General features: G+C 60.5%; 1 protein-coding gene across 1 annotated transcript in view; it reads right to left on the minus strand.

Annotated features, from left to right (window-relative positions):
- LOC117009250 (spectrin beta chain, non-erythrocytic 2-like) overlaps nucleotides 1-18241 on the minus strand; it is a 42458-nt gene that overhangs the window by 22676 nt on the left and 1541 nt on the right. Inside the window, exons 2-14 of the mRNA XM_033083485.1 lie at nucleotides 17433-17658; nucleotides 13298-13446; nucleotides 10800-10973; nucleotides 9592-9683; nucleotides 8916-8996; nucleotides 8058-8173; nucleotides 7313-7425; nucleotides 5331-5518; nucleotides 3836-3953; nucleotides 2577-2735; nucleotides 2072-2374; nucleotides 1829-1982; nucleotides 296-1436 (exon numbers count right to left, since the gene is read on the minus strand). Of these exons, the coding sequence (XP_032939376.1) occupies nucleotides 296-1436; nucleotides 1829-1982; nucleotides 2072-2374; nucleotides 2577-2735; nucleotides 3836-3953; nucleotides 5331-5518; nucleotides 7313-7425; nucleotides 8058-8173; nucleotides 8916-8996; nucleotides 9592-9683; nucleotides 10800-10973; nucleotides 13298-13446; nucleotides 17433-17604 (2960 nt within the window). The 5' untranslated portion in view covers nucleotides 17605-17658. The remainder of the gene's footprint in view (nucleotides 1-295; nucleotides 1437-1828; nucleotides 1983-2071; nucleotides 2375-2576; nucleotides 2736-3835; nucleotides 3954-5330; nucleotides 5519-7312; nucleotides 7426-8057; nucleotides 8174-8915; nucleotides 8997-9591; nucleotides 9684-10799; nucleotides 10974-13297; nucleotides 13447-17432; nucleotides 17659-18241) is intronic.

Genomic DNA, 18241 nt, shown 5'->3' on the forward strand with positions numbered 1-18241 from the left:
GCTGGGAATATCTCACGTCAAGGTGAGAATTCAGAGTGCAGGGGATACTGCGTGGGAAGTGAAAATTCTTGGAAAACGGGAACATCTGGATCACTGGGAATGTCGTGGCGGAGGTAGGAATTCAGGGAACACCGGGAATAACGGGAATACTGGAGAGACCCTGAGGAAAAAACAGGAATATCTGGGCGATCCTGTGTATTCCTGGGGAAATTCCTGGGGGAATCCCAGTGGGGGCTCGCACGGCGCTCCAAGACTCCCCGGGAATCATCCTGGGATTGGCACGGCGGGCGCTCACCGCTGCTGCACCACCTCCAGGTCCTCGATGCGCTCGGGAATCTCCATGGCGAGCAGCCACTGCTCCCTCTCGCCCACCCAGAGCGCGCAGGCATCGGCCTCGCTGCGCGCCGCGAACAATCCCAGCGCGTCCCGCAGCTCCAGGCGCCGCTGCTCCGCCCGCTCCTGCAGCTCCCGGTGCCGCCGCTCCAGCTCCGCCAGCCGCTCCGCCAGCCCCGGCAGCACGTCGGGAACCGCGGCGGCACCGGCGGGCAGCGCCTGCTCCCGCAGCGCCGCCAGAGCGGGTCCGCGCCGCCGCATCTCGTCCTGCAGCTCCCGCAGCCGCCGTTCCAGGATCCCCGCGGATCGCTCGTCGTGGCCGAGCTCCGGTCCGGCCACTCGCCGGGCGGCGGCCGCGAGCCACGCCTCGGCCTCGGTGGCCTCCGCGTCCAGCTGGAATCGCCCCGCGGCCGCGCGGAGCCGCCGCTCCCGGTCCGCGGCCAGCGCCGGCAGCGCCGCCCAGAGCGACTCCAGCTCCCGGATCCGACGGGACACGGCGGCCGCGGGGTCTGGAGAGCCGGGAGCGGGGCCCGCGGGACCCTCGGGAGGTTCTGTGGATCCCCCGACGGGCTCCGTGGATCCTTCAGGGCGTTCCGAGGGTCCCTCCGTGGATGCCGCGGGGGATTCCGCGCGTCCCGGGGATGCGTCCTTGGATTCCGGGGGTGCCGTGGGGGGTCCCGCGGGGCTGGCGGTGGATTCAGCCGTGGATTCCGCGAGTTTTGCGCTCCCCACTGATCCAGAAGCGCCTTCCACGGATCCCGCGGCTCCGTCGGGGTCTCCCTGCGCCAGCAGCTCCCGGCCCCGCTCCAGCAGCTGCTGCAGCGGCCCCGCGCGTCCCCCCAGCGCCCCTCGGATGGCTTCGAGCTGGCTCAGCATCCGCAGGGCCCCCGGCAGGTCCCGGCCCAGCTCCGGGCAGCGCAGCAGCCGCTCCTGCTCCCGCATCCAGGCCTCCTCCTCGCCCGCGTCCCACAGGAACTTCCAGAGGCGCCGGGAGCGCTCCAGCCGCAGCCGCCGCTGCTCCGACAGCACCGAGAGCCCCCGGTAGCGCCGCTCCAGAGCGGCCACGCGGGCCCGCAGCTGCTCCGGGGGACACGGGCGGTACCCTGGGGGCACGGCCGGGGGTCAGCGGGGCTTGGGGGGTCCCTGAGTCTCAGAGTTTGGGGGTTCTGGGGTCTGGAATCCCCGGGGTTCAGAGGTGAAGGGTTGAGGGATCCCAGTTTTTGAGGGGTTTGGGATTCAAGGATCGCAAGGATTTGGGAGAGGCGGTTTTTGGGGGTCCTGGGGGTCTGGGATTTGGGTCAGGGTTCAGGGGTCCGGTGTTTTGGGGGTCTCTTTTTGGGGCTCACAGTTTTTGGGGCTCACAGTTTTTGCGGCTCACAGTTTTTTGGGGGTCCATTCTGGCTTCGTTTGGGGGTCCCAGGATTCAGGTATCCCCGGGTTTGGGGCTTCCAGGGCATACTGGGGATCCCAATTTCGGTTTGAGGGGGTCACTCACCGCCCCCCTCCCCGAGGAAGCGCTCGGCCGCCGCCCCCACGCTCCGAACCCGCTCAGCCTGAGCCGCCACATCCCCCTCGACCAGGGTGTGGATCTGCAGCAGATCGTCCACCTGGCTCAGGTGCTGCCCGAAATCCCGCGACTGCAGCCGCACCTGGGCACCGGGAAACACCGGGGGGGTCACGGCGAGGGTCCCACGAGGGGATCCCACCCCCCCCCAAACCCCCCCAGCCCCCTCCCCACCTCCATCTCCTCCATCCAGCCCATCAGGTGCTCCAGGTCCCGCAGGAGCCGCTGCAGCTCCAGGTGCGCCCGGAGCCGCTCGCGCCTCGCCGCCACCTGAGCCCGCAGCTCCTCCCACAGCGACACCACGTGGTCGCGCCGTGTCGCGATACCGGCCATGTCGTGATAGCGCTCGGCCTCCAGCTCGGCGGCCACGGCGGTGACGGCGCGCACGCGGCTGCCGTAGGCGGCGATGTCGCTCTCGATGGCCTCGTGCTTGCGCAGCGCGGCCTCGACCCCCGCCAGGGACCCCCCAAAATTGTCCTGGGGGGAGGGAAAGGGGGGTGAGGGGTTGGGGACACTCCAGGGACCCCCCCTGGAATTGTCCGGGTGGGGAAAAAAGGGGGGGACAAAGGAGGGGGACACATCCCAAAATTGTCCCCTGCGGTGGGGGCGGTTTCAGAGCCGCCTGTGCCACCAGATTCGGGGTTGGTTGGGGGTCTCTGGGTGGGGGTCCCGGTGTCACCTGTGCCACCAGGCGCTGGTTGTCCCCCAGCCAGGTCTCCCTGAGCGCGGCCTTGCGGTGGAACCTGGCTGCCAGCTGCTCCAGGTGCTGCTGCCGCAGCAGCTCCGAGCGCAGCGCCAGCTCCCGGCCGTGCTCCGCCTTCTCCAGGCGCTCCCAGGCCTGCGGGGACAGCGCGGTCACCGGGGGCACAGCTGGGCACAGCTGGGGCACAGCTGGGGCACCTGGGGACACCTGGCACTTTTGTTACTGTGTCCCCTCCCATGTCCCCCTGTCCCCTCTGTCACCCTGTTGATACCGGTTCTGTGGGTGCTCCAATGTCCCTGCCATGTCCCCAGTGTCCCCCCGTGTCCCTCCCATGTCCCCAGTGTCCCCAAGTGTCCTCAATGTCCCCCTGTCCCCTCTGTCACCCTGTTGATGTCGGCGCTGTGCGTCGCCGTGTGCCTGCCATGTCCCCAGTGTCCTCAGTGTCCCCCGTCCCTGTCCCTGTCCCCTATGTCACCCTGTTGATGTCGGTTCTGTGGGTGCCCCAATGTCCCTCCCATGTCCCCAATGTCCCTCCCATGTCCCCAGTGTCCCCAATGTCCCCTCTGTCACCCTGTTGATGTCCCCAGTGTCCCTGTCATGTGCCCAATGTCCCTGCCACGTCCCCAGTGTCCCCAGTGTCCCCTCTGTCACCCTGTTGATGTCGGCGCTGTGTGTCCCCGTGTCCCTGCCATGTCCCCAGTGTCCTCCTGTCCCTGTCCCTGTCCCCTCTGTCACCCTGCTGATGTCAGCACTGTGGGTGCCCTGCCATGTCTCCAATGTCCCCCTGTCCCCTCTGTCATCCTGTTGATGTCGGCGCTGTGCGTCGCCGTGTCCCTGCCATGTCCCCCTGTCCCTGTCCCCTCTGTCACCCTGTTGATGTCAGCACTGTGGGTGCCCTGCCATGTCCCCAGTGTCCCCCTGTCCCTGTCCCTGTCCCCCCTGTCACCCTGTTGATGTCCCCAGTGTCCCTGCCATGTCCCCAGTGTCCCCCTGTCCCCTCTGTCATCCTGTTGATGTCAGCACTGTGGGTGCCCTGCCATGTCCCCAATGTCCCTGCCGTGTCCCCCTGTCCCCTCTGTCACCCTGTTGATGTCAGCACTGTGGGTGCCCCGCCATGTCCCCAGTGTCCCCAATGTCCCCAATGTCCCTGTCCCCTCTGTCACCCTGTTGATGTTGGTGCTGTGGGTGCCCCAATGTCCCTGCCAAGTCCCCAATGTTCCTGTCCCCTCTGTCACCCTGTTGATGTCGGCGCTGTGTGTCCCCTCCCGCGGCACGAACTGCCGCTGGTTGTTGGCGCGGAGGCGGCTCCGGAGCGAGAACAGCAGCACCTCCAGGGAGCCCTTGTCCTCAAACCTGCGGGGGGGACCCCAAAATACAATGGGGGAACCCCAAAATTCACTGGAGGGGCCCAAAATTCACCGGGGGGACCCCAAAATCCACCGGGGGGACCCAAAATACATTGAGGGAACCCAAAATCCACCGGGGGAACCCAAAATCCACCGAGGGACCCCAAAATCCACCGGGGGGGGCCCAAAATACATCGGGGGGGGCCCAAAATACATCGGGGGGGCCCAAAATCCACAGGGGGGGCCCAAAATTCACCGGGGGGACCCCAAAATACATCAGGGGGACCCCAAAATACACCGGGGGGACGCTACAAACCCACACCAAGCCCCAGGGATGCTCCAAAATCTCTCAGAGAGAACCTGAAACCCACTGGGGAGGGACCCCAAACCTCATTAGGGCACCCCAAACCCCTCTGGGCAGCCCCCAGACCCCATTAGGGATCCCCCAGACCGCATTAGGGACCCCCCAGACCCCACAACGGATCCCCCAGACCCCATAAGGGATCCCCCAGCCCCCATTTGGATTCCCCAATTCCCATAAATGATTCCTCAGCAGCCCCCATAAGGGATCCCCCAGACCTCATTTGGAGCCCCCAGCCCCTGTGGCAGCCCCCAGCCCCTCTGGGCAGCCCCCAGACCCTATTAAGGATCCCCCAGACCCCATAATTGATCCCCCAGCCCCCATTCGGACCCCCCAGACCCCATAAATGATCCCCCAGCCCCTATTTGGATCCCCCAGACCCCATTAGGGATCCCCCAAACCCCATTTAGATCCCCAGCCCCCTCTGGGCAGCCCCCAGACCCTATAAGGGATCCCCCAGACCCCATTTGGATCCCCTAAACCCCACAAGGGATCCCCCAGCCCCCATAAATGATCCCTCAGCCCCCATTTGGATCCCCCATTTGGACCCCCCAGACCCCATTTGGACCCCCCAGACCCCATAAGGGATCCCCCAGACCCCATTTGGATCCCCCAAACCCCATTTAGATCCCCAGCCCCCTCTGGGCAGCCCCCAGCCCCCATAAGGGATCCCCCAGACCCCATTTGGAGCCCCCAGCCCCCTCTGGGCAGCCCCCAGCCCCCATTAGGGATCCCCCAGCCCCCATTTGGATCCCCCATTTGGACCCCCCAGACCCCATAATTGATCCCCCAGCCCCCATTAGGGATCCCCTAGACCCCATTTGGACCCCCCAGACCCCATTTGGACCCCCCAGACCCCATTTGGACCCCCCAGACCCCATTTGGATCCCCTAAACCCAACAAGGGATCACCCAGACCCCATTAGGGATCCCCCAGACGCCATTAGGAATCCCCTAGAGCCCATTAGGACCCCCCAGCCCCCATTTGGTTCCCCCAGCCCCTCTGGGTACCCCCATGGCTCACCGGGGCGGTTTCTCGGCGGTGCGGTAGGCGCTGAAGGCCTGCAGCTGTCCCTGCAGGCCGGGGATGCCGCGGGGCAGGCGCCGGTCGGTCAGCAGCAGCAGCGAGCGCTGGATCCAGCCCAGCAGCTCGGCCGCCTGCGCCTCGTAGCGCCCGGCCAGGCCCTCGGCCTCGCGCGCCGCCTCCAGCACCTGGGGAAGGGGTTGGGCTGTCTGGCTGGCTGTCCTTGTGTCCGTCTGTCTGTCTGTCCATCCATCCATCATCCATCATCCATCCATCTGTCCTTCCTCATGTCTATCTATCCATCCATCCATCCTCACATCCATCCTCACATCCATCATCCATCATCCATCCATCCTCACATCCATCTGTCCTCGTGTCCATCTGTCCATCCTCACATCCATCCACCCATCTATCTGTCCTCGTGCCCATCCGTCTGTCCATCCTCACATCCATCCATCGTTCATCCATCTGTCCTCGTGTCTATCTGTCCGTCTGTCCGTCCATCCTCACATCCATCCTCACATCCATCCATCCATCTATCTGTCCTCATGTCCATCTGTCCATCTGTCCATCCTCACATCCATCCTTACATCCATCCATCGTCCATCCATCTGTCCTTGTGTCCATCTGTCCGTCTGTCCATCCTCACATCCATCCGTCCTCGTGTCCATCTGTCCGTCCATCCTCACATCCATCCTCACATCCATCCATTGTCCATCTATCTGTCCTCGTGTCCATCTGTCTGTCTGTCCGTCCATCCTCACATCCATCCTCACATCCATCCATCCATCTATCTGTCCTCATGTCCATCCGTCCGTCTGTCCATCCTCACATCCATCCTCACATCCATCCATCCATCTATCTGTCCTCATGTCCATCTGTCCATCTGTCCATCCTCACATCCATCCTTACATCCATCCATCGTCCATCCATCTGTCCTTGTGTCCATCTGTCCGTCTGTCCATCCTCACATCCATCCGTCCTCGTGTCCATCTGTCCGTCCATCCTCACATCCATCCTCACATCCATCCATCGTCCATCCATCTGTCCTCGTGTCTATCTGTCCGTCTGTCCATCCATCCTCACATCCATCCTCACATCCATCCATCGTCCATCCATCTGTCCTCACATCCATCATCCATCCATCCTCACATCCATCCGTCCTCACATCCATCCATCCTCGTGTCCATCTGTCTGTCTGTCCATCCATCCTCACATCCATCCTCACATCCATCCACCTGTCCTTCCTCATGTCCATCCGTCCATCCTCACATCCATCATCCATCCATCTGTCCTTGTGTCCATCCGTGTATCCGTCCATCCATCCCCTGTCCATCCATCCATCCTCACATCCATCCGTTCCTCCATCCCTTGTCCATCTGTCTATCCATCCATCATCCATCCATCTCCTGTCCATCCATCCATCCTCCTCCTTCTCCATCCCTTTCTGATCAATCCATCCCTCTGTCCATCCCCCACCTGTCCCTCTGTCCATCCCCCACCCATCCCTCTGTCCATCCCCTGTCCCTCTGTCCATCCCTCATCCCTCTGTCCATCCCCCCCCATCCCTCTGTCCATCCCCCCCCATCCCTCTGTCCATCCCCCGTCCCTCTGTCCATGCCCCATCCCTCTGTCCATCCCCCATCCCTCTGTCCATCCCCCATCTGTCCCTCCCCCCACCTCGACTCCCTCCGCCCATTCCCGCGGATCCTGTCCCTCCCCCACCCCCATCCCCATCTGTCCATCGTCCGTCTGTCCATCTGTCCCTCACCCATCCGGCCACGCGCCGTCCATCTGTCCATCCCTCCGTGTCCATCCCCCATCCATCTGTCCACCCTGTGTCCATCTGCCCACCCTGTGTCCATCTGTCCACCCTGTGTCCATCCCTGTGTCCATCCCCATGTCCCCCTGCCCTGTTCCATCCCCCTGTCCATCTGTCCACCCCGTGTCCATCTGTCCATCCCCCCGTGTCCATCCCGGACCTTCCCGACGCGTTTTCCCTCCACGGCGAGCGCCTTCATCCTGGAGAAGTGGTGATAGAGCGCGGCCACGTAGGTCAGCACTGACCGCTCGTCCGGCTGCTCCACGGCCACATCTGGGGGGGCAGGGGGTCAGAGCCCCCAAATCCACACAGGGACCCCCAAAAATCCACACAGGGACCCCCAAAAATCCACACAGGGACCCTCAAATCCACCCCCAAACCCCCTGACCATTCCCAGCCCCCAGCACTGACCGCTCGTCCGGCTGCTCCACGGCCACATCTGGGGGGGCAGGGGGGTCAGAGCCCCCAAATGCTCCTCAGTGACCCCCAAAAATCCACACAGGGACCCCCAAATCATCCTGGGGACCCCCAAAATTCCACACAAGGACCCCCAAATCCACCCCCAAACTCCCTGACCATTCCCAGCCCCCAGCACTGACCACATGTCCGGCTGCTCCACGGCCACATCTTGGGGGGCAGGGGGGTCAGAGCCCCCAAAAATCCACACAGGGACCCCCAAAATTCACACAGGGACCCCCAAATTCACACAGGGACCCCCAAAACCACACAGGGACCCCCAAATCCACCCCCAAACCCCCTGACCATTCTCAGCCCCCAGCACTGACCGCTCGTCCGGCTGCTCCACGGCCACATCTGGGGGTGTGGGGGGTCAGAGCCCCCAAATCCACACAGGGACCCCCCCCAAATCATCCCAGGGACCCCCAATTTCCCCCCCAGCCCCTCACCCTCGGGGTCCAGCAGCCGAGTGACCCCCAGCTCGCGCTCGGCCACGGCGAAGGCGCTGTGCAGGTTGTGCAGGGCGTTGGCTCCGCGCAGCGACGCCACGTCCAGCAGCTCCGGCCTGGGGGCGAGCCGAGACTGACCACTGACCACTGAGCCTGAGCCACTGAGCCACAGCCACTGACCACTGAGCCACAGCCACTGACCACTGAGCCACTGATCACTGAGCCTGAGCCACTGACCACTGATCCTGAGTCACTGACACTGACCACTGAGCTATAACTGCTGGCCACTGACCCTGAGCCATAGACACTGACCACTGATCCTGAGCCACTGGCCACTGACCCTGAGCCACTGACCCAGAGCAATAACTGCTGACCACTGAGCCACAGCCACTGACCACTGACCCTGAGCCATAACTGCTGACCACTGAGCCACAGCCACTGACCACTGAGTTATAACTGCTGACCACTGGCCACTGACCCTGAGCCACAGCCACTGAGCCATAGACACTGACCACTGACCCTGAGCCATACTGCTGGCCATTGGCCATTGACCCTGACCCTGAGCCACTTGCCACTGACCACTGACCCATAGCCATTAACTGCTGACCACTGGCCACTGACCCACAGCCACTCACCATGAGCCCCTGACACTGACCCTGAGCCACTGACCACTGACCCCTGCCCCATAACCCCCCCACCCCCATTCCCACCCCCTCAGCCCCCCCAGAAGCCCCCCAGCCCCGTGGGATCAGGACACAGAAGGGTCAGGACCCCCCCAGCAGCCCCCCAGCACCCCCAGAAGCCCCCCAACCCCCTGGGATCAGGGTCAGGACCGCCCCAGCCCCGTCGACCCCGCACCGGTGCCGGTGGATCAGGGCACAGAACGCCAGCCCGTCCCTCCAGCTCGTGGTGAAATTCTGCACGTTCACATTGGGGTACCTGGGGGAAAAAGGGGGGGGTCAGAGACCCCCAGGAACCCCCCCAGATCCCACAGGTCCCTCCTGAGTCCTCTCAGAGCCCCCCCACAAAACCCCATCGAGCCCCCAGGACCTTCCCAAGGCACATTAAGGTCACCCAGAACCACCCAGAGCCCTTCAGGATCCCTCCTGAGCCCCTCTAGGACCCCCCAGGACCCCAAAGCCCCCCGCAAATCCCTCCTGAGCCCCTCTAGAACCCCCCAGCACCCCAAAGCCCCCCCAAAATCCCTCCTCAGCCCCTCTAGGACCCCCCAAACCCCTCCCAGACCCCCCCAGACCCCCTCACTCCACGGTTTTCATCTGGCACCATACCCACAGAGCCCTCCAGGACCCCATAACCCCCCCCAAAATCCCTCCTGAGCCCCTCTAGGACCCCTGAGGACCCCCCTAGACCCCTCCCAAATCCCCCCGACCCCCTCACCCCGCGGTTTTCATCTGGCACCAACCCCACAGAGCCCTCCAGGACCCCATAACCCCCCCCAGGATCCCCCCTGAGCCCCTCTAGGACCCCCCAAACCCCTCCCAAACCCCTCCCAGACCCCCCCAGACCCCCTCACCCCGCGGTTTTCATCTGGCACCAGGCCAGCAGCGCGTCCTTGGCCGATTTCCGCTCCCGCGTGTCCCCGGTCTCCACGCTGATGTCCTGGATCTGGGCGGGGGAGGGACAAAAATGGGGTCAGGGACCCCCAAAATGGGGGTCAGAGACATCCAAAGCACAGCTGGGACCCCCAAAATGGGGGTCAGGGACAACTAAAGCACATTTGGGAGCCCCAAAATGGGTGCATGCTTCCCGTGGGGGGGTCAAGACCCCCAAAAGTGGGGTCTGGGACCCTCCTGGTGGGGTCAGGACTCCAGAAATGGGTGCAAGACCCCCTAAAAGGAGCCTGTGGGAGGGGTGGGGACCCCTAAGACCAAACAGAGACCCCAGGGTGGGTCCAGGATGGGCACAGAGACCCCCAGGGTGATCTCAGGACCCCCCAAAATGACCCAGGACAAGCCCAGGATGGACACAGACACCCTCAGGGTGACCCCAGGACCCCCCAAAATGACCCCAGACCCCCCCAGGGTGATCTCAGGACCCCCCAAAATGACCCCAGACACCCCCAGGACCTCCCAAAATGACCCAGGACAAGCCCAGGATGGGCACAGACACCCCCAGGGTGACCCCAGGACCCCCCAAAATTACCCCAGACACCCCAAAATGACCTCAGACCCCCCCAGGGCAGGTTCAGGATGGGCACAGACACCCCCAGGGTGATCTCAGGACCCCCTAAAATGACCCCAGACCCCCCAAAACGACCCCAGACCCCCCCAGGGTGATCTCAGGACCCCCCAGAATGACCCCAGACACCCCAGGGTGGGTCCAGGATGGGCACAGAGACCCCCAGGGTGACCCCAGGACCCCCCAAAATTACCCCAGACCCCCCAAAATGACCTCAAACACCCCCAGGGCAAGCCCAGGATGGGCACAGACACCCCCAGGTTGGGTCCAGGACCCCCCAAAATGACCCCAGACATCCCCAGGACCCCCCAAAATGACCCCAGGACACCCCAAAATGACCCCAGACCCCCCCAGGGTGATCTCAGGACCCCCCAGAATGACCCAGGACAAGCCCAGGACGGGCACAGACACCCCAGGGTGATCTCAGGACCCCCCAGAATGATCCTAGACACCCCAAAACAACCCCAGCCCCCCCTCAGAACCCCATTTCACCCCCAGGGCCGCGCCCCCCGCCCCATTTCCCCCCCCCCCCGGGGTGGCCACCTGGAAGCGCAGGATGATGGTCCACACCAAGCCCAGGGTGAGGCGGGGGTTGCCATCCACGATGTCGTGCGAGCCCACGTTCTCCAGGTGCACGCGCTGCTGGCGCAGGAAGCGCAGCGCCTTCTCCACGTTCTCCAGGCAGTGGATCCGCATCCGACCCCGCGTGGGGCGAGGCTGGGCCGGGGGCAGCGATCAGAGACCCCCCCCGGGACCGGAGGGGGGAGAGGGGGGCGAGGGGAGGGGGGAAATGGGGGGAAATTGGGGTTGGGGGGCATAGAAAGGGGAATTTGGGGGGACAAAGTGGGGGTGGGAGGTGGGGAAATTGGGGTTGGGGGGCACAGAAAGGGGATTTGGGGGGGCACAAAAAGGGAATTTGGGGGTTTGGGGGGCACAGAGAGGGTCGGAGGTGGGGAAATTGGGGTTGGGGGGCATAGAAAGGGGATTTGGGGGGGCAAAGTGGGGGCTGGAGGTGGAGAAATTGGGGTTTGGGGGGTCTGGGGGGCACAGAAAGGGGGTTTAGGGGGGCACAGAGGGGGTGGGAGGTGGGGAAATTTGGGTTGGGGGGGCATAGGAAGGGGAATTTGGGGGGGTTTAGAGGGGTACAGAAGGGGATGGAGGTTTTGGGGAAGGGGTTTGGGGGGTCTGAGGTGGGGAAATTGGGGTTTGGGGGGCACATAAAGGGGAATTTGGGGGGTTTGGGGGGAGGGAAGGGAGTGGGAGGGGGGAAAATTGGGGTTGGGGGGGCACAGAGGGGGATGGAGATTTTGGGGAGGGGTTTTAGGGGGTCTGGGGGGCAACAGAAAGGGGGCTTGGGGGGTTTAGGGGGGCACAGAGGGGGTGGGAGGTGGAGAAATTGGGGGTTGGGGGTCATAGAAAGAGGATTTGGGGGGTTTAGGGGGGTACAGAAGAGGATGGAGGTTTTGGGGAGGGGTTTTAGGGGGTTTGGGGGTCACTGAAAGGGGATTTGGGGGGAGGAAAGGGGGTGGGAGGTGGAGAAATTTGGATTGGGGGGTCACTGAAAGGGGAATTTGGGGGGTTTAGGAGGGCACAGAGGGGGATGGAGGTTTTGGGGAGGGGGTTTGGGAGGGGAATGGGGGGGTGGGAGGTGGGGAAATTGGGATTTGGGGATCCTAGAAAGGGGAATTTGGGGGGTTTGGGGGAGGAAAAGGGGGTGGGAGATCGGGAAATTGGAGTTTGGGGGGGTCTGGGGGAGTCACAGAAGGGGCTGGAGGTTTTGGGGAGGGGGTTTGGGGGGGCTTAGGGGGACACAGAGGGGGTGGGAGGTGGGGAAATTGGGATTTGGGGGTCATAGGAAGGGGGTGGGAGGTGGGGAAATTTGGGCTGGGGGGCATAGGAAGGGGAATTTGGGGGGGTTTAGGGGACACAGAGAGGACTGGAGGTTTTGGAGAGGGGGTTTGGGGGGTCGGAAGTGGAGAAATTGAGGTTTGGGGGAGCACAAAAAGGGAATTTGGGGGGTTTGGGGGGTCAGAGAGGGGGATGGAGGTTTTGGGGATGGATATTGGGGGGTTTGGGGGGAGGAAGAGGGGGTGGGAGGTGGAGAAATTTGGGTTGGGGGTTGTAGAAAAGGGAATTTGGGGGGGCAAAGTGGGGGCTGGAGGTGGAGAAATTGGAGTTTGGGGGGTCTGGGGGGCACAGAAAGGGGGTTTGGGGGGTTTAGGGGGGCACAAAGGGGGATGAAAGTTTTGGGGAGGGGGTTTGGGAGGGGAATGGGGGGGTGGGAGGTGGGGAAATTTGGTTTGGGGGGGTCTGGGGGAGTCACAGAGGGGGCTGGAGGTTTTGGGGAGGGGGTTTTGGGGGGTCGGAGGTGGAAAAATTGGGGTCTGGGGGGCACAGAAAGGGGGTTTGGGGGGGTTTGGGGGGAGGAAGAGGGGGTGGGAGGTGGGGAAATTGGGATTTGGGGATCCTAGAAAGGGGAATTTGAGGGGGCAAAGTGGGGGCTGGAGGTGGAGAAATTGGAGTTTGGGGGCTCTGGGGAGCACAAAAAGGGAATTTGGGGGAAGGAAAGGGGGTGGAAGGTGGGGAAATTGGGGTTTGGGGGTCACAGGAAGGAGGATTTGGGGGGTCTGGGGGTGTCCAGGAGGGTCTGGGGGTGTCCATGAGAGATGTCCCCAAATTTGGGGAGGGGTCTCACTCACCCCCAACAGCCATTTCAACAATTGGGGGGTCCCTTTTGGGGGTCTCACAGGGATTTCCCCATTTTGGGAAGGGTTTCCATTCGGAAATTCCTGGTTTCTGGTTTTTTTTGGGATTTCCCTTTTGCAGGGGGTGTCCCCAATTTGGGGAGGGGTCTCACTCACCCCCAACAGCCATTCCAGCAATTGGGGGGGGGGTCCTTTTTAGGGGGGTCTCACAGGGATTTCCCCATTTTGGGAAGGGTTTCCATTGGGAGTTTTGGTTTTTTTTGGGAATTTCCGGTTTTTTTTGGGGATTTCCCCTTTGCAGGGGGTGTCCCCAATTTGGGGAGGGGTCTCACTCACCAGGGTCTCCCCCGAGAGCCCCTCGAGCAGGCTGAGCAGGAGCCTCCCGTCCCTCAGGTCGCTGTACAGGTCCCCCAGGTGCGCCCCCCGCGCCAGGTGAGAATTCACCCACTTGGTGAAAGTTTTCTTCTGCACGGCCTCGCGCTCGTCTGGGGAGGGGTCCGGGGGGGTCAGGGACCCCCAAATCCATCCCCAAATCAGTCAAAATCACCTCAAAATCACCCAAAATGACCCAAAACCACCTCAAATCCACCCCAAAATCACCCAAAATGACCCCAACCCCCCCCAAATCCACCCCAAATTCAGCCAAAATCACCCCAAAATCACCTCAAACCACCCAAAATCACCCAAAATCACCCAAAATGACCCCAAACCACCTCAAAATCTCCCAAAACCACCATAAATCCACCCCAAAATCACCCAAAATGACCTAAAACCACCCCAAAATTACCCCAAAACAACCAAAGTCATCTCAAAATCCACCCCAAAATCATCCAAAACCCCCTAAAATCTTCCAAAAACCACCTCAAAACTCCCCAAAATGATCCCAAACCATCCAAATCCACCCCAAAATCACCCAAAACTCCCCCAAAATCACCTCACAATCACCCAAAATCACCCAAATCTACCCCAAAATGACCCAAAACCACCTCAAATCATCCCAAATCCACCCCAAAACCCCCCAAAATGATCCCAAACCATCCAAATCCACCCCAAAAACCCTCTAGAAACGACCTCAAAATCACCCAAACCCTCCAAACCCACCCCAAATCCACTCCAAAATCACCCCAATCCATCCCAAAATCACCCCAAACCATCCAAAACCACCCTAAAATCATCCAAAATGACCTAAAACCACCCAAAACTCCCCCAAACCACTCAAAATCACCCCAAAATCATCCAAAAGCCACCTCAAAACCCCCCAAAATGACCCCAAACCATCCAAAACCACCCCAAAATCACCCAAAATCATCTCAAAATCCACCCCAAAATCACCCAAAACCCTCCAAAACCACCCCAAAATCACCCAAAATGACCCAAAATGACTCCAAACCCCCAAATCCACCCCAAAAATCATCCAAAACCACCCCAAATCACCCAAATCCACCCCAAAATCCCCCAAAATCATCGCAAAATGCACCTCAAAACCACCCAAACCCCCCCTTAAACACCCCAAACCCCCCCAAATCGACCCCAAAATCACCCAAATCCACCCCAAAACCCTCCAAAACCTCCAAATCCACCCCAAATCACCCCAAATCCGCCCCAAAATGACCCAAAATCGCCCCAAATCCACCTAAACCCCCTCCCCAAATCCTTTAAACACCTCCCTAAACCACCCCTGAGACCCCAAATCCCACCCAGAGAATCCCCCCCTTCCCCCTGCTGCTCTGGGGGGGGGGGTCTCGTGCTGGTTTTGGGACCCCCCAAAACCCCTCAACCCTCCCCCAAGCCCCCCCAAAACCTCCCAGGGGTCGGAGCCCCCCGAGGGGGTCCCGGGGCGGGGATCAGGGACCCCCAAAATCCCCCCCAAACCCCTCCAAGCTCCCCCAAAACTCCCCTAAACCCCCTCCCCAAGCCCCCCCAAATCCCCCCCAACCCTCCAGGGGTCAGAGCCCCCCGAGGGGGTCCCGGGGGGGGATTCAGGGACCCCCAAAATCCCCCCCAAAACTCCCCCAAATCCCCCCAACCCCCCCTCCAAGCCCCCCAACCCCCCCCAAATCCCCTCCAAACCCCCCCAAAGTCCCTCCCCAAGCCCCCCAAAGACCCCCAACCCCTCCCCAACCCTCCCAGGGCTCAGAGCCCCCCGAGGGGGTCCCGGGGGGGGTTCAGGGACCCCCAAAATCTCCCCCAACCCCCCCCAAATCCCCCCAAACCTCCCCAAAAATTCCCCCAAATCCCCTCCCCAAGCCCCCCCAAAGACCCCCAAATCCCCCCCAACCCTCCCAGGGGTCGGAGCCCCCCGAGAAGGTCCCGAGGGGGTTCAGGGACCCCCAAAATCCCCCCCAAAACCCCCTTCAAACCCCCCCAAATCCCCCTCTAAACCCCCCAAAATTCCCCCAAATTCCCTCCAAGCCCCCCAAAACCCCCCTCAAAATTCCCCCACGACCCCCCAAGACCCCCAACCCCTCCCCAACCCCTCCCAGAGCTCGGAGCCCCCCGAGGGGGTCCCGGGGGGGGATCCCCCCGCGCCAGCCGGTGCTGGATTAACGCTAAGAGGATTTGGGGGGGACCGGGGGGGTCCTCGGGGGGCTCCTGAGGGGGGTCCTGGGGGTCGGGGCAATTTTGGGGGGGGGTCCTGGGAGAGGTCTGGGGGGATCCAGGGGGTCTGGGAGGGGAAATTTGGGGCGGCCCCCCCGATTTTTCCACCCTCTGCCCCCATTTTCTGCCGTTTTTTCCCTATTTTTTAGGGGTTCCACCTCAATTTTTTGGTTTTTTTCCCCAAATTTTGGGGTTCCCCCACCCCTCATTTTTCGGGTCTCATTTTTTGGGGCGTTTCTCTCACTTTTCTGGACTTTTCCACATTTTTGGGTTTTTTTTTCCTGCCGTTTTTTGTGGTTTTCCCCTCGTTTTTGTGCCGTCCCCTCCCATTTTTGGGGCGGATTTCTCAATTTTCGGGGTCCTGCTCCCCGAATTTTGGGGTCCCCTCCCCAAATTTTGGGTTCCCCTCCTCGAATTTTGGGATCCTGTTGCAATTCCCGTCATTTTTCGGGTCGTTCCCCCCATTTTTTGTGAGGTTTCTCCCTTTTTTCTCAGCTTTCCCCAATTTTTTCCCAATTTTTTGCGTTTTCCTCCCATTTCTCGCATCCTCCCCCCCAAATTTTTGGGTTTTCCCCCCAATATTTGAACTCCTCCCCCATTTTTTATTCATTTCCCTTCATTTTTTTCACTTTTCCCACAATTTTTTTTCACTTTTCCCACAATTTTTTTTCACTTTTCCTCCCGTTTTTTGCACTTTTATCCCGAATTTTTGTGCATTTCCCGCATTTTTTTCACTCTTCCTTCTTTTTTTTTTCACTTTTCCCCTCAGTTTTTTTTTTCTTTTCCCCATTTTCCCCTTTTCCCATCATTTTTTCACTTCCCCTCCACTTTTCCCCCAGTTTTTTTCACTTTTTTCCCATTTTCCCGCATTTTTTTTTCATTTTCCCCCCCCTTTTCCCCCCATTTTTTCCCATTTTTTCCTTTTTTTCCCCCCAATTTTTCCCATTTTTCTCCCTCCCCTCTCCCCCCAGCCCCATTTTCGGATCCCCCTCCCCATTTTTGGGGTCCCCCCTCATTTCTGGGGTCCCCCCTCCCCATTTCGGTGCCCCCAGCCCCATTTTCGGAGCCCCCTCCCCATTTTTAGGCTTCCCCTCCCCATTTTCGGGATCCCCCTCCCTATTTTTGGACCCCCCCAGCCCCATTTCTGGAAGCCCCCAGCCCCATTTCTGGGCTCCCCCCCCATTTTCTGGGGTCCTCTCCCAATTTTCGGGGTCCCCCCTCTCCATTTTCGAAGCCCCCTCCCCATTTTCGGGGTCCTCTCTCAATTTTCGGGTCCCCCAGCCCCATTTTCAGAGCCCCCAGCCCCATTTCTGGGGTTCCTCCCCATTTTTAGCACCCCCCCAGCCCCATTTCTGGAAGCCCCCAGCCCCATTTTTGGGCCCCTCTCCCCATTTTTTGGTGTCCCCCTCCCCATTTTCGGGTCCCCCCCACATTTTTGAGGCCCCCAGCCCCATTTTTGGACTCCCCCTCCCCATTTTCGAGCCCCCCCTCCCCATTTTTTTGCTCCCCCAGCCCCATTTCTGGGTTCCCCCCTCCCCATTTCGGGGTCCTCCTCCCCATTTCTGGTGTCCCCCTCCCCATTTTCGGGCTCCCCCTCCCCATTTTTGGGGTCCCCCAGCCCCATTTCTGGCCCCCCCTCCCCATTTTCGGCCTCCCCCTCCCCATTTTCGAGCCCCCCTCCCCATTTTTTGCTCTCCCCTCCCCATTTTTGTGCCCCCCAGCCCCATTTTCGGAGCCCCCTCCCCCTTTTCGGAGCCCCCTCCCCATTTCTGGTGTCCCCCTCCCCATTTTTTGCCCCCCCAGCCCCATTTTCGAGGCCTCCCTCCCCATTTCGGAGCCCCCTCCCCATTTTCGCCCCCCCCCCCCCCTTTACCTGCCAGCGCTTTGATCCGGGAGCGCTCGAAGCGGCGGGCGGAGCCTTCATCCCCCTCCTCCTCCTCCTCCTCCTCCTCATCCTCCCCCTCGCCCCCCTCCCCCTCCCCCTCCCAGCGGGGGTCGCTGAACCGCGGCAGCTCCAGGGGGTCGTAGGGGGGAGGGGTCAGCATGGTGGGACCCCCGAATTTGGGGAGGGGGCGGCGCTGGGAGAGCTCAGGGGGGAGCTGGAAAAGGGGAGACCCCTCCTCAAATTAATGAATCCCCCTCCCCAAATTAATAAAAATATTTCTCAAATTGCGTTTTCCTAAATTAATGCATCCCCCTCCCCAAATTAATGAATCCCCCTCCCCAAATTAATAAAAATATTTCTCAAGTTACATTTTCCTAAATTAACGAATCCCCCTCCCCAAATTAATGAATCCCCCTCCCCAAATTAATAAAAATATTTCTCAAATTGCGTTTTCCTAAATTAATGAATCCCCCTCCCCAAATTAACGAAAATACTTCTCAAATTGAATTTTTCTAAATTAATGAATCCCCCTCCTCAAATTCATAAAAACGCTCCTTGAATTTTTTTAAATTAATGCATCCCCCTCCCCAAATTAATGAAAATACTTCTCAAATTTAGTTTTCCTAAATTAATGAATCCCCCTCTCCAAATTAACGAAAATACTTCTCAAATTGCATTTTCCTAAATTAATGCACCCTCAAAATAATAAAATACTTCTCAAATTGAATTTTTAAAAATTAATGAATCCCCCTCCTCAAATTCATAAAAACGCTCCTTGAATTTTTTTAAATTAATGA

The sequence above is a fragment of the Catharus ustulatus genome, chromosome 32 (genome assembly GCF_009819885.2).
Source record: "Catharus ustulatus isolate bCatUst1 chromosome 32, bCatUst1.pri.v2, whole genome shotgun sequence".
NCBI lineage: Eukaryota > Metazoa > Chordata > Aves > Passeriformes > Turdidae > Catharus > Catharus ustulatus.